General features: G+C 59.7%; 1 protein-coding gene across 1 annotated transcript; it reads right to left on the bottom strand.

The window, feature by feature from the left end:
• Window positions 1-40: 40 nt before the first annotated feature.
• On the bottom strand, window positions 41-6,228 carry LOC144283006 (IQ motif and ankyrin repeat domain-containing protein 1-like). Its single transcript, XM_077846651.1, is given in 14 exon segments — window positions 41-163; window positions 165-363; window positions 410-544; window positions 616-709; window positions 802-910; window positions 1,046-1,138; window positions 1,240-1,297; window positions 1,363-1,481; window positions 1,824-1,946; window positions 2,033-2,135; window positions 2,251-2,398; window positions 5,778-5,862; window positions 5,937-6,024; window positions 6,167-6,228. Coding segments are annotated over 14 exon segments (1,539 nt in total).
• Between the last annotated feature and the right edge of the window lie 6,859 nt (window positions 6,229-13,087).

Below are 13,087 nucleotides of genomic sequence, written 5' to 3'. Positions count from 1 at the left end.
ACACGAGCCGTCCGGGGCCCGCAGTCCCGCGGCCCAAGCTTTATTGGGGCCCGGCGCTAGAGGACCCCCCCCCGGGGAGCAGCATCCTCACAGGGAGCAGCACCTGCAGCTGCTCAGCAGGCGGCCATCGGGCCTTGGTGATGAAGAAGACGCGGAAGTGCCCCCAGGCGCGCCGCCCAGAACTGCGTGGGGCTGTACTCGGGCTCGTCCGCGGGCCGCAGCAGCAACAGGTAGCGCTCCCGCTCCAGGAGCCCCCGGCTTCGCAGCTCCTGCACCAGGCCCGGCTGCGTGGCCTCCAGCTGCTGCCGCAGCACGGGGAACAGGTCCAGCTCGTGCAGGTCGAACACCAGCGGCTTCCTGTACCTGCCGGGCAGGCCGATCAGCGGGGGTCCCCCTCCCGCGGCCTCACCTGAGCGCCCCCAGCAGCGCCAGCCGGATCCTCTCGGGCTGCAGGTGGGCGGGGTTCACCACGTCCATGTAGTTGGTGTCCTGGTAGCGCAGGAAGACGGCTGCCTGGCCCGAAGGGTCGATGACAAGGGGCCACCTAGGAGCGGCCACCAGGTCACTGTCACACCCAGCCCTCAGCTCATGTCCCACCCAGCCCAGGCCACTGACCGGCCATCAGCGTGGATGCGGTCACCCACGTCCTTCATCAGAATGTCATGCAGCTCAGAGACCTGGCATTTCAGCCCGGGCATCTCCTCCTCTTCTGTGGAGTCATAAGGGGAGAAGCCAGTGGGAGGACCCGATGCCTGGTCCCCCTCCCTGGGCCCGGGACCCCCGCCCGCCAGACCTGTCCACCCTCCTGGGTCTGCTCCCGCAGCTCCAGCCTGGCCATGGCCAGCGTCTCCTCAGCTCTCTGGGCCTCCAGCCATAGCTTGTCCACCTGGGCCTCTGCGTCCTTGATGGCCTGCGGGGGAGCCCACACTCTGCTCACAGCGGGGCTTCGCCCCCTCCAGTGCCACCCTGGGAGGCCGCTGCTGGAAGGTGACACCTACGGTGGGGGCAGGTGCGGGGCGGGGCACGACCCCAGAAGCTCACCCACCTGCAGGGTGAGCTCAGCCTGGCTGGCGCACCGCCCTTCACACTCGTCCTGCTCCGTGATCCTCCGGTTGAGCTCACAGTAGGCCTGCTGCAGCTGAGCGGCCCCTCGTCAGCGGTCAGCGGGCCTCCCTGCCCGGCCGCCAGCCGCCCCCCGCCCCTACTCCCCTGCCCCCCACACACACCTGGGGCGCTCACCTGGGTCTGTCGCTGCTGCTGTGCCTTAGCTAGCTGTTGCACCTTGAGGTTCAAGCTGGGGTGGGGGGGCCGGTCAGAGGCGCTCCTGGCCCTCCCCCTGGCCTCCCCTCTGCCATCCCCCAGCCGCACCGCTTGGCCTCTGCCTCCTGCTGCTGCTCGGCCTCCATGCTCCGGAGCATGGCGTCGGTGAGGCCCAGGTCCCATGACTACAGCACACTGACCACGGCATCCAGGGAGGCCACCTAGGGACCGAGCACGCCCGTGAGCACGCCCGTGAGGAGCTCTGAGCCTCTGCTCATTGTAGATAAGAAGGGCACCAGCGGGCAGAAATGTGGCTCTCCCCGCTTGCCCTTGGGGTCCCAAAGCCTTGCCCATTGTGGTGCAGCACCCCCAAAACTGAGACGCCCAAGGCTCCTCTGGGCCTCCCTGCCGAGACCAAGCAGGGCCTGCATATCCCTTTCCCCCTCTGCTCCCCGCTCCACACCCCCAAGTGCTGTCCCTGGGGCCCTGCAGGCGAGCACCCTGGGCTGAGCCCCCATCCCGCCGCTGCCGGGGAGGGGTGCTCCTGGCTGCCCCACACACACCTGCTCCGGGGTGCTACCGTCATCTGCACACACCCAGGGGTCGGCTCCAAGCTTCAGCACCTCCACGGCCTCCAGGTGCCCCCCGAAGGCTGCTCGGTACAGTGGGGTCCGGCCGAAGGCGCCCTGCGCGAGGGGCTCCTGAACAAGACTGGGGGGCGCAGGGGGCGGCGGGCGGGCGCCCCCAGCCCCGGCTCCGGCCCGGCGTCCACCTTGCTGTTGGGGCTGGCGCCCTGCTTGGCCAGCAGCTGGATGGGGTGGGCCTGGCTGCCGGCCGCCACCTCCGACAGCACCGTGTTCCTGCTGAGGTCCTGGCTCTCCACAACACGCACCCCCGCCCACCCTGGCCCCCGCCCCCCTACCCTACCCTACCCCGCCCCCCACCCACCCCCTGACCCCAACCCCTACCCCAGTCCCCCGCCCCCCCCACCTCCCACAGGACCGCCTGGAGTCACTGTCGAAGGCCTCCTCCTGCAGCCGGGCCGCTGCCGCTCCTCCTGCCTCCTGCTCCCTCCGCACCAGGGCCATGAAGGCCTGCGGACACAGCCTCTCGGCCACCCGGATCTCAGCAGCTGGCCCTGGGGGGGAGGGGGCTCAGGAGTCCTGGTCCCCCCCAAGCTGCCATCCACGCAGTCCAGGGGGGCCCGATCTGTCACCCCGTCCCACCGGCCCAGGCCCAGAAAGGTTCTAAAATCCACAAAGGCCGGACACCGAGCCTCCCGACCTCAGGGCTGCAATGCAAGCCCCACTGGGGTGTAGACAGCACTTAAAAACAAGATATTTAAAATCTACAAAAGAGGCCACAGTGCAGACAACTCGGGGGGGCATGAGAACCCCCAGAAGCCACTGGAGACCACCTGGAGGAGCCAGCAGGGAACCTGGGGAAATGGCCTGGGGCAGAGAGGTCCCCGTGCACCCCTATGGGAGCCGCCCCGCCGACTGCACCCTGGCTCCCACATACAGAGAGGGTGGCCCGGCAGAGGCCCCTGGGGCTCAGAGGAGGCATCTCGAGGTGCCAGGGACCGCATCCCCACGTGGCCACAGTGGAAGGTCTGAGCAGACGGCTGAGCTGGGGTCCCCACCTGCACCGGCCCACGGGCCCTCTGCCCACTAGAGTTGGGTGGGTCCCCTCTCTGGGCCTCCGTGTCCCCTTCTCTGAAACAGGGCAACGGTGGCAGTCACACCCCACCAGGCTCCCCAAAGTAACTAACTGCCCCGATGAGCTTCTGTGGCTCTTCTGCATCACAGCGGTGACCATGCCGAGCGGGGACAGCAGGACGGGGCTGGCCCAGGGCCTGGCCCCTCCGGAGGCATCAAGGAGGCCGCATGTGGGAGGTGGGGATGGTGAGGCGGGGACCCCGCAGAAGCAGGGCCTCTGGATGGTGCACACTAGCAACGGTTTAGAGATGAAGTTCAGAAAAAGTTCCTGAAATACATCTTAAGGAGTCACAAAAATACACTAGGAAGCAAAACGACCAGCATCACTCACATCCCAAGGGGGTGCTTGAAGCGCAGTGAGCACATCAGCCAAGCTCCTCGGCGCCCGCGCGGCCAGGGAAGGGCAGCGGCCGCGCTCTCCTGACGCCTTCGCGGCTCGCGGCCGCAGTAAGTCACCTCGGGCGACCCGGGGTCCACATGACCCGACAGGAAACAACAGTTCAAGAGGAGTCAAGCCGCGACCCCCCCTCGGCGGAGGCAGGTGCAAGCCGTCAGGATGCGCCAGGGGTGCGGGCGAGCGGTCCTCGCCAGGGGTGGGCTTCAGTGGCAGCACCCAAGGGACATCAGCACCCAAGGGGCGGCTGCTCCCGGGCCGGCCGAGGCGTTTGGCAGGTCACAGCGCCCGGGGGAGACACCGAGCGTGAGACCCAGCGAGCGCAGCACGGCTTCGGGCTTGCACTTGCCAGACTTAGCTGATAAAAATACAAAACACAATTTTGGAGATGTACGTGAGCCAAAGGGTTCGTTGTTTATCCGGAATTCAAGTTTAAACGAGGGCCCTGTGCGTTATCCGGCGGCCCCGGCAGGGAACCTGAAGGGCTCCATCGCTAAGGCCCCCTGCACTTACTCAGCCTTGGCAGGACCAAGGCGGTCTGGGGCTGCCCCCGGCCGCCGTAAATCCCTCGCAGGACAAAAACATTGTCTCGAACTTTAGCACACCTCCAGGAGACAGGAGACAGGAGAGTGTGTGTGTGCACAAGTGGCAGGAACGGAGAATCCCAAGCACACGCCGCACCCAGCACGGAGCCCGATGTGGCCTCGATCCCACAACCCCGAGATCGTGAGCGGAAACCAAGACTCGGATGCTCAACCGACGGAGCCGCCCAGGTGCCCCTCCAAAGTTCTTAATGTAGAATGCACGGCACTCAAAAGATAATCAGGGAAATGAAGAAGCACAGAGTGACTAAAAAAACGATAAACAGCAGAAGGAGACCCAGACAGAGCTGTCAAGCTGCTCCTGGACGCTGAGCTCAATGGGTGTGTGCCGGGCATTAAGAGACAGATCAAAAAGTCTGGGCGGGGATCCCTGGGGGGCTCAGCGGTTTAGCGCTGCCTTTGGCTCAGGTTGTGATCCTGGGGTCCCGGGATCGAATCCCATGTCGGGCTCCCCGCAGGGAGCCTGCTTCTCCCTCTCCTGGGTCTCTGCCTCCCTCTCTGTCTCTCATGAATGAATGAATCTCAAAAAAAAAAAAAAGTCTGGGCAGGAACTGGAAACAATAAAGAACCAAATGGAAGTTTGAGACTGTGAAAACAAAACCTGAAGTTGAGAGATGGATGGGAGAGCTCTTAGCAGCGTAGCAGACGCAGCTGCACACGGACCGGTAACCTGGAGCGCCACGCGAAGGGAAGGGACATGGTCGGAGCAAAGGTGCAGGGACGGAAGGAAAGGTCTGATCACAGGGTCTCAAGTCGCCAACGTGGAGGACGGGGACGAGGGAGCAACATTCAAAGAAAACTTTTCAAGGCTGACAGACATCCAGTCACAGCATTGACATGCGTTATAAATTCAAGCAGGTTAGTGGAAAACAAGCGGGGCAACGCACACTCCGCAAAGCACCCCATGGTAACACAGCTCCAAACTAGACAGGGGGGGAGCCTGCAGATTAGTGGAAGGAAGGGACGCCCAGGCAGCTCGTCGGTTGAGCATCCGAGTCTTGGTTTTGGCTCAGGCCGTGACCTCAGGGCCGTGACCTCAGGGCCGTGACGGGATGGCGCCTCCCTCAGGTTCCACATTGGGCGTGGAGTCCGCTATGGATTCTCCCTCTCGCCCTGCCCATCCTTCCGCTCGCTCTCTCTCTAAAGTGAATAAATCAATCTTAAATAAATTAGTTAAAGGAAAAAAGATATATTACCTTTGAAGGGGTAAAAATAAATAAATGAATAAGGGGACCTGGGTGACTCAGTCAGTTAAGCATCTGCCTTCGGCTCAGGTCAGAATCTCAGGGTCCTGGGATCGAGCCCTACACTGGGCGCTCTGCTCAGCAGGGAGTCTGCTTCTTCCTCTCCCTCAGCCCCCTCCCCCACGGATGCTCGCTCTCTCAAATAAATATATATATATATTTTAAATTTAAGGCAAAATAAACACATCTTTGGGCCCCCTCGGCAGCTGGTCTCACTGGGGAGACTAACAGAGGGCAGGGCGATGCCGGCAGAAGAGAGCAGCCCAGCTGGGTGTGCAGGTGCAGGCGGGGCTGTGGTTCAATAGGGAGAGCACACCTGTGAGTGAATACGCACCAAACACTAACGTCACAAATACATGAGCGTTAAAACAGCACGTCCATGGGAGGAAGGTAGGTAGAGTGGTTAAGAGTGCTCAGGGCCGGGCAATGTCAGGGTAGCGAGAGTCATGCTGGGCTTGAGCACTCCGGGGCAGGTCCACCCCGTGTGAGCCCCCCTCGAGCACGGTGACGTCTGTGGCTTGCTCCTAGCTGATATGGCCTGGCGAGGGCAACGTGGTACTCATGATGACGTCGTACTCCACAGGGTTTCCTCTCAGCAGACTGGCCTTAGAGAAGCCGTGGCCGTGCTGGGGAACCGTGGCCATCTGTGGGATTGAAGAGCGCCGTGGCCAGCCGCCACCAAGAGCCGGGACTCAGGCCTGCACCACAGGAGACAAACCCGCAGACAGTGCCAGAGACCTGCGCTGTGTGCCTCCCACTCGAGCCTCCGGATGAGGCTGCGGCCCCAGCGAGTGTCCAGATGGCAGCTGGAGCCCACGGGACGGTGCTGCCTTAGGTGGCTAAGCGTGTGCTTCTTTGTCAGGCAGCAACAGGAAATACAAAGCTATGCCCAACTGCTGGCAGCAGGTAAGCTCTAAGGCAAACAGCCTCGCTGGAGCTAAAGGGAACCATTCCAGAGCGATACGGGAGTAGTCCGCCGAGGCAGCAGGGCTCTTACACGCTGGCGGCATCTGGTAACGGCTCCGGAGTACATCAAGGAAAACTATGAAGAGAAACTGATAATAAACCTACAATCATAGTGGGGACATTGGCGCGCCTCTGTCAGTACTCGTCAGAACCAAGCGCCCAGTAAGCCAGCGAGGACAGAGAAGACGTCTGCGGCGCCGCTGCCACTCCTTCGGGCTGATGGGCTGAGCGCGGGAGGCAACACTCTCTCCACGCACCCCGGGAAGATGTGCCAAAATTGGCTACAACCTGAGCTAAAAAGCTCATTTTAATAAACATCACATGGTTGAAGTCATTTAAAAAATACACTTTCTGAATAAAGTTGAATCAAGCCTAAAATCAAATAAAAATTAAGTAGAGACACCCATGTGTTTGGAAATTCTCAAATACGTTTTACAATAGCCCATATGTCAGAGGAGAAAACAGAAAGAACGTGACACAGTCTGTTGAAGCAAATGTTCACGAGCAGGCCCGTGTGAAAGCAGCCCGTGTGGACCCCGCCGGGCGCTGCCCGAGACCCTGGCGGCTCCACCGCGGCCCCGGCCCTGCAGCGCAGCACGAGGGGAAATGAGCTTTTGTTATTTTTTCTTAAGGCTTTATTGATTTCTGGGCATCCCGGGTGGCTCAGTGGTTTAGCGCCGCCTTCGGCCCAGGGCGTGATCCTGGGGTCCCGGGATGGAGTCCCGCATCGGGCTCCCTGCATGGAGCCTGCTTCTCCCTCTGCCTGTGTCTCTGCCTCTCTCTCTGGGTCTCTCAGGAATAAATAAATAAATAATCTTAAACAAAAAAAGATTTATTGATTTCTGTTGAGAGCGGGGCGGGCCAGTGGGAGGGGATACCCCCAGCAGACTGCCCACGGACCAGGGGGACAGACGCCAGGGCGTGACACGTGCACACGCACGCACACACCCCGCGGGGCTCAGGAGGCCCAGAGCCCCCGGCGTGACCGGCGGGGAGAGGCTCGCGGGAGGAGAGGCACCAGAGCAGGGTCTCCAGGCAGCGCCGCCGCCACTCTCAGCGTGTGGAGCACCTGCGGCCATGCACGGGAGGAGGAAGAGCGACCTGGGGGGAACCAAGCAGCAGGAACCGAAGACCCACCTGTGGCCACGCCGCCCCAACCCGAATGGTGAGATAGTGGATGATTTGTCGCTGGCTCCTTTACTTCCTGGCGTAGCTGCCCACTTATACAAGTAAAGGGATGGGGGGACCTCCTTCTGAGCTGGTGGCAGCCCCCCCCCACCTCCCCAGCGCACACGCAGGTGCTCCTCTCCATGCTCTCGCTGCTACAGGGTCAGGTAACAGGAACGGGGCAGCTCAGAACTGCGCCGCCTCAGGAGCCGCGACAAGCGGGATACCCCTGAACTCCCAGATGTAAGCCCGAGGGGTGCTTGGTGACCTCGCGAAAACAATGTCTTCTATGTGACAGACGCCAGACGAAGGCAGATGAACATGAAATCCGGGTGTGGTCGTGCACGACACGGCATCGCCACGTGAGGCCCCAAAACAAGGACAACTCCTCTCTCTGCTTCCCGGGGTTCGGGCTCGGGTTTTGTTTTTTGTTTGGTTTGGTTACTGAATGCAAAATACTTAGAACACGGTGTCATACACGGTAAGCGTTCGATGAATGTTACTGTCAGGGTCATGCTCACCACAAAGGCCAAGTGGAAGAGCCTTGTGCTTCCTACCAAAGTAGTAAATCTAAGAAAATACAGTGCGGTTAAGAGCCCGCGTAGATTAACAGCATGATAAAGAGCTAAATACTTCCGTTTTACTTCTGCAGAAAATGAATAGTTTTTGGAATGACCAAATTATTGCAGTCTTGGTCAGAAGATTCAATAAATACTACTTCAATAAATAAACTTTTTAAAAAATATTTTATTTATTTATTCATGAGAGACCCAGAGAGAGAGGCAGAGACCCAGGCAGAGGGAGAAGCAGGCTCCAAGCAGGGAGCCTGATGTGGGACTCGATCCCAGGACCCCGGGGTCAACGCCCTGGGCCAAAGGCAGATGCTCAACCGCGGAGCCCCCCAGGCGCCCCTTCAGTAAATAAACTTAAAAAAAAAAAATCCAGTTGTCTGGAACTCAGTCTTCAAACTTTCTTGCTTACATCATCTCATTTAAGAACGCAAAACTTGGGGATCCCTGGGTGGCTCAGCGGTTTGGTGCCTGCCTTCGGCCCAAGGCGTGATCCTGGAGTCCGGGGATCGAGTCCCACATCGGGCTCCTTGCATGGAGCCTGCTTCTCCCTCTGCCTGGGTCTCTGTGTCTCTCATGAATAAATGAATAAAATTAAAAAAAAAAAAAAAACGTTGGGGGGTTGGGGGCGCCCAGGTGGTACAGTCTATGAAGCATCTGGCTTTGGCTCAGGTCATGATCTCGGGGTCCTGGGATCCTGCTCTGCGGGGAGTCTGCTTCTCCGGCTCCCTCTGCCCCTCCCCTTGCTCATGTTTCTCTGTCTCACTCACTGTCTCTCGCTCTTTTGCTTTCAAATAAATAAAACCTTAAAAAAAAAAAAAAGAATGTGAAACTATGTACCTCTTTGCACATTTTAAAGCTAACGTTTAAAATTTTTTATGACAAGTTTATTTATTTTTTTTTAATTTTTTTTTTCAATTTTCATTTATTTATGATAGAGAGAGAGAGAGAGAGGCAGAGACACAGGCAGAGGGAGAAGCAGGCTCCATGCACCGGGATGCCCGATGTGGGATTCGATCCCAGGTCTCCAGGATCGCGCCCTGGGCCAAAGGCAGGCGCCAAACCGCTGTGCCACCCAGGGATCCCCTATGACAAGTTTAAATAGTGGCAAAGGATCCAAATTCTGGTTTAGTGATGAAATTCTAAAAGAAAACACTTGCAAAAAAAAAAAAAAGAAGAAGAAGAAGAAGAAGGAGGAGGAGGAGGAGCAGGAGGAGGAGGAGGAGCAGGAGGAGGAGGAGGAGGAGAAAACCCTCACGTTAGCGGTGGAAGACAGGCTGTAGCTGTTGGATCCCCTCACGATTAGAAACGCCACGTTGCGGTTTTCTGCTTGAAGTTCACGTCTATTCCACTTTCTTCGAAGGTTTTTATCCTCATCTATGTTACGCTTCTTTTTTTTTTTTTTTTACGTTATGCTTCTTATTGATAACCCTATAATGTTTACCGGCAAAAAAGTATAGCTGGAATCAATCTTTTTTGAAACTTGTTTTTCAGTGTTTTCCTGTAACCACAGGGCTCTAGGATTTAAGTTCTCCTGGATAGTTACTGTTACTCTTACTATGCAGCTCTTCAAAAGGGCCAGGGTGTTACAAAGTTCCCATGTATAATAGCTGAACATAAAAATGTAAGTGGTATAAGGGGCAGCGGAGTAGCCGGCCTGTGAGGCCAGCGGGCGCCCCCGCATCTCAGCCACCGCGCCACCGGCCCTGTCTAAGGAGCCTGGCAAAGTCACCGGAGATGGGGCACGACCTCCCTTTGGGGGCCCGGCACCCCGACCCCCACGGCCTGGCCCTGCCTCGAGGACCCTTTGCAGTGGAGCCTGCCCTGGGCTCTGAGCTCTGAGGAAGTGACGAGGGAGACGGGCCTGGGTCAGCCGCCCTGGAACCCTAGCTGGGCCGCGGCGTGGAGCTGGGGCGCGTGGGGGCCTGCAGGGAAGGCCGGCGCCAGCCGCAGGTGCCCCAAGGTCAGGAGGTCCGGCCTTGGCTCCTGGGGGCCCTCCAGCGGCCCGGGCGGTGCCCGCCTGCACAGGTGCTCCCCGCGGCGCACGGCCCACCCCCGGGCATCCCCGCAGCAGTGTCATCCCCACCCCAGGGAAGGTGGCCATTTCTGGAATTTATCTGTGATGCTTCCGTGTCCCCTTCCAGCTGCTGGGCCAACTGTCGTGTGAAAGTCTGTCTTTGGATTTTAGTGAGCGCCCGTTTCCCCGAGGGCACCCTCGTAGGTACAGGACTTGGGAGCGGTGCCGGGCCGGCCCCACAGGGCGCAGTCTCACCATCAATCGGGCCACACTCTTGTCTCGGAACATGGTAGTGAACGGTCATCCGCGGCGAGAAACAGCATCGCAGCGATAGTGACCCAGCCCCGTGGCTGAGCGGGCAGCCTGGATGCCCTCAGGAGGAAGCCAGTGCACCTGCCCCTGCGCCTCCCAGGCGCCGCGCCCACTGCCCAGACTCCAGAGGATCCGCACCGGGGCCCCCAGCACGGCGACCGTCCACGGGTGAGCATGGGGGCTTCTGTCGGGCAGGCCCCGCGGGGGTTCTGTAGACCCAGCAGGGGGACCGGCGGCCACCAGGAGGCAGGCGCCCGCCCCACGGCCCACAGACAAGCAGCCCCTTCCCATGGTGGGTGAGGCCCCAGGATGAGGGGCAGCCCCGCCTCTGCCGCCGAGAGCCAGCCGGGCTGCGCCTGGGCACCTGGGCCGCAGAACCCGAGAGATGCCACCGCGGCCGCACGAGTGTGGTGTTAGCGCCACCCCACAAGGAATATGGGGGGCCGCCTCCGCCACGGCCGAGATACACACGCCAGGAGCCAGGATCAGCGGCAGGGGGGCTCCCTCGCCATCTCCCAGGGGTCTAGCGGCCCCGGCCTCTCCTGTCCACCATCCGGGGTCTGCTGGGGGATCTCGGTTCCCAGTGGGAGCTTCCACCCAGCGACACGACAGTGGCTGGAACCGCACAACCAGGCCTCCGCCTGAGCATCTGTCCCACAGACAAGGACGGGCATTTCTGTACCACCGCAGTGACAGGATCTGACTGCAGGGGCAGCTCCCTGGTCCTCACAGGGACCAGGACGACCGCGTCTGGGACCCAGGTATCCCCTGGGGTGCGAGAACTGACGAGGATTCCCACCGTCCACGTGCAGACCCCAGCCCTGCTGCTGCCCTGCTGAGGGCACACGGTGGGTGGAGGGCCCGTGGGGGACGGAAGTTCTAAGGAGCAGACACAGCCACGATCCAGAAACGGAGGCAGCACGGGCAGCGTGTATCCTCTCCTTGTTACATACACCTGTAAATATTAACTGGTGCCTCTTTTTACTCTATTCTCTAATTTTTAAAAAATTATTTTATTTATTTACTTTAGATGGAGAGAGAGCACACACACAGGAGGGACGGGCAGGGGCAGAGGGAGAGAGAGAACCCCCAAGCAGATTCCCGGTGAGCCCGGAGCCCGACCCGAGCCGACCCCACAGCCCTGCCATCACAATCTGAGCCTAAATCAAGAGTCAGATGCTTAACCGACTACACCACGCAGGCGCCCCTTGTTCATACATATATATATATATATATATATATATATTTTTTTTTTTTTAATGTAAGACTGGTGGATACTGGTAAACTTTACAATTTAGTGTTTACCTTTCAGAAAGCCCAGGTTCCAGGTGGAACACGAAGGAATGTGGGGTGTTACTCACGTCACCCAGAGGTGTCCTGACACCAACCAGGCCTTTGCCTCCACTTTTCAGAAGGACATTGAGGCCGGCTTCATCCCTGCCCAGGACGCAGGTCGTCAGGCAGCGGCATCGCCAGTGCAGGTCCGTGTCCATGAGGAGGCTGCGTGCGGAGGCCGCAGGGGAGGGCCTGGAGCCCCCGCTTGGCCAGCGAGTGTCCTCTTGGGCCCTGCCAACCGGGGGCACAAGAGAGGGGCTGGGAGGAGGAGGGTGAGGGCTGTCCTCCCTCCGGTCTGCTTGGTGCCCTCTCAGGGCCCTCGCATGTCCCTGCAGCTGCTTCTGTGCCAGAGGAGAGCAGCCTCTCGGAACCACGTCGCGACCTCCCCGGAGCAGGTGTCCTCGAGCTGATGGGGCCAGGTGTTTGTCTGGCTTGACGATTCAAGCAGCGCCCCACAGACGGCCTGGCTGCCCCATCCCGGGCGGAACGTCCTGGCCACCGCTCGGGCCTGCTGCCCCTCACCACGCTGACACCATCTTGTGGCCACGTCACCTCTTCTAGAATCTGCCCCCTGCAGAGTGTTCTCTGAGCCTCCCTGAGGGTCCTCGTCAGGTGGAGGAGGGTTTACACACCAACACGAACCATCTTTGGAAGCAGGCTAGTTCTCCCCGGAGCCGGCTTGTACGGCCCGCACGGTCTGTGCTGACCCTGACGCTGGGACCAGGCCGCGCCCATGAGAAAGCCGACGTCGGCCGTCACAGCCCCTCACTGCTTCCAGACCAGAGCCAAGGTCAACGACTTGCAGCTCTCAGATGGAAGGGGGAGCCAGGTGCCCCTGGACGAGGGTCCAGTCAGACCACAGGTTCTCTCCTGATACCAAATCTCCCAGTCTTTCCGCGGAGCCGTCGGGGGCCTTTCAGCAGGGGCAGCTGTACTCAGGGGGAAGGGAGACACAGACTTCCTGGGGACTCTCATGCACAGGATCTAAACGGAAACCAGTTTTACAATGTCATCGGGGTCCTGTTTATAGAATCCAGATCAAAGTCGGCCCCGTGGCTGGCGTCCACCGTCACTACGCTCGGGTCCGTGGGTCCATCTGCGATGCTGGCACGGGGATGCTTAGCCACCTGCAGAGTGCTCGCATTGGGCCCTTGACCCGTGGGGTCATTAGAGCAGGAAGGGCCAAGTGGGGGCCCGTGTAACTGCCCCCTTCCCACCAAGAGAGTGAACACGATAGAAATAGGACTTTCCTGCAGGAAGCACAGAGATGAGGGGCAGCATCACAGAATCGAGGGACCCATTTTTTTTTTTTAAAGATTTTATTTATTTATTCATGATAGTCACAGAGAGAGAGAGAGAGGCTCAGAGACACAGGCAGAGGGAGAAGCAGGCTCCGTGCATCAGGAGCCCGACGTGGGATTCGATCCCGGGTCTCCAGGATCGCGCCCTGGGCCAAAGGCAGACGCCAAACCGCTGCGCCACCCAGGGATCCCTCGAGGGACC

Source organism: Canis aureus, chromosome 14, assembly GCF_053574225.1.
Source record: "Canis aureus isolate CA01 chromosome 14, VMU_Caureus_v.1.0, whole genome shotgun sequence".
Classification (NCBI taxonomy): Eukaryota; Metazoa; Chordata; class Mammalia; order Carnivora; family Canidae; genus Canis; species Canis aureus.
Note: the sequence above shows the minus strand (reverse complement) of the source record. Positions and strands in the feature narration are given on the sequence as shown.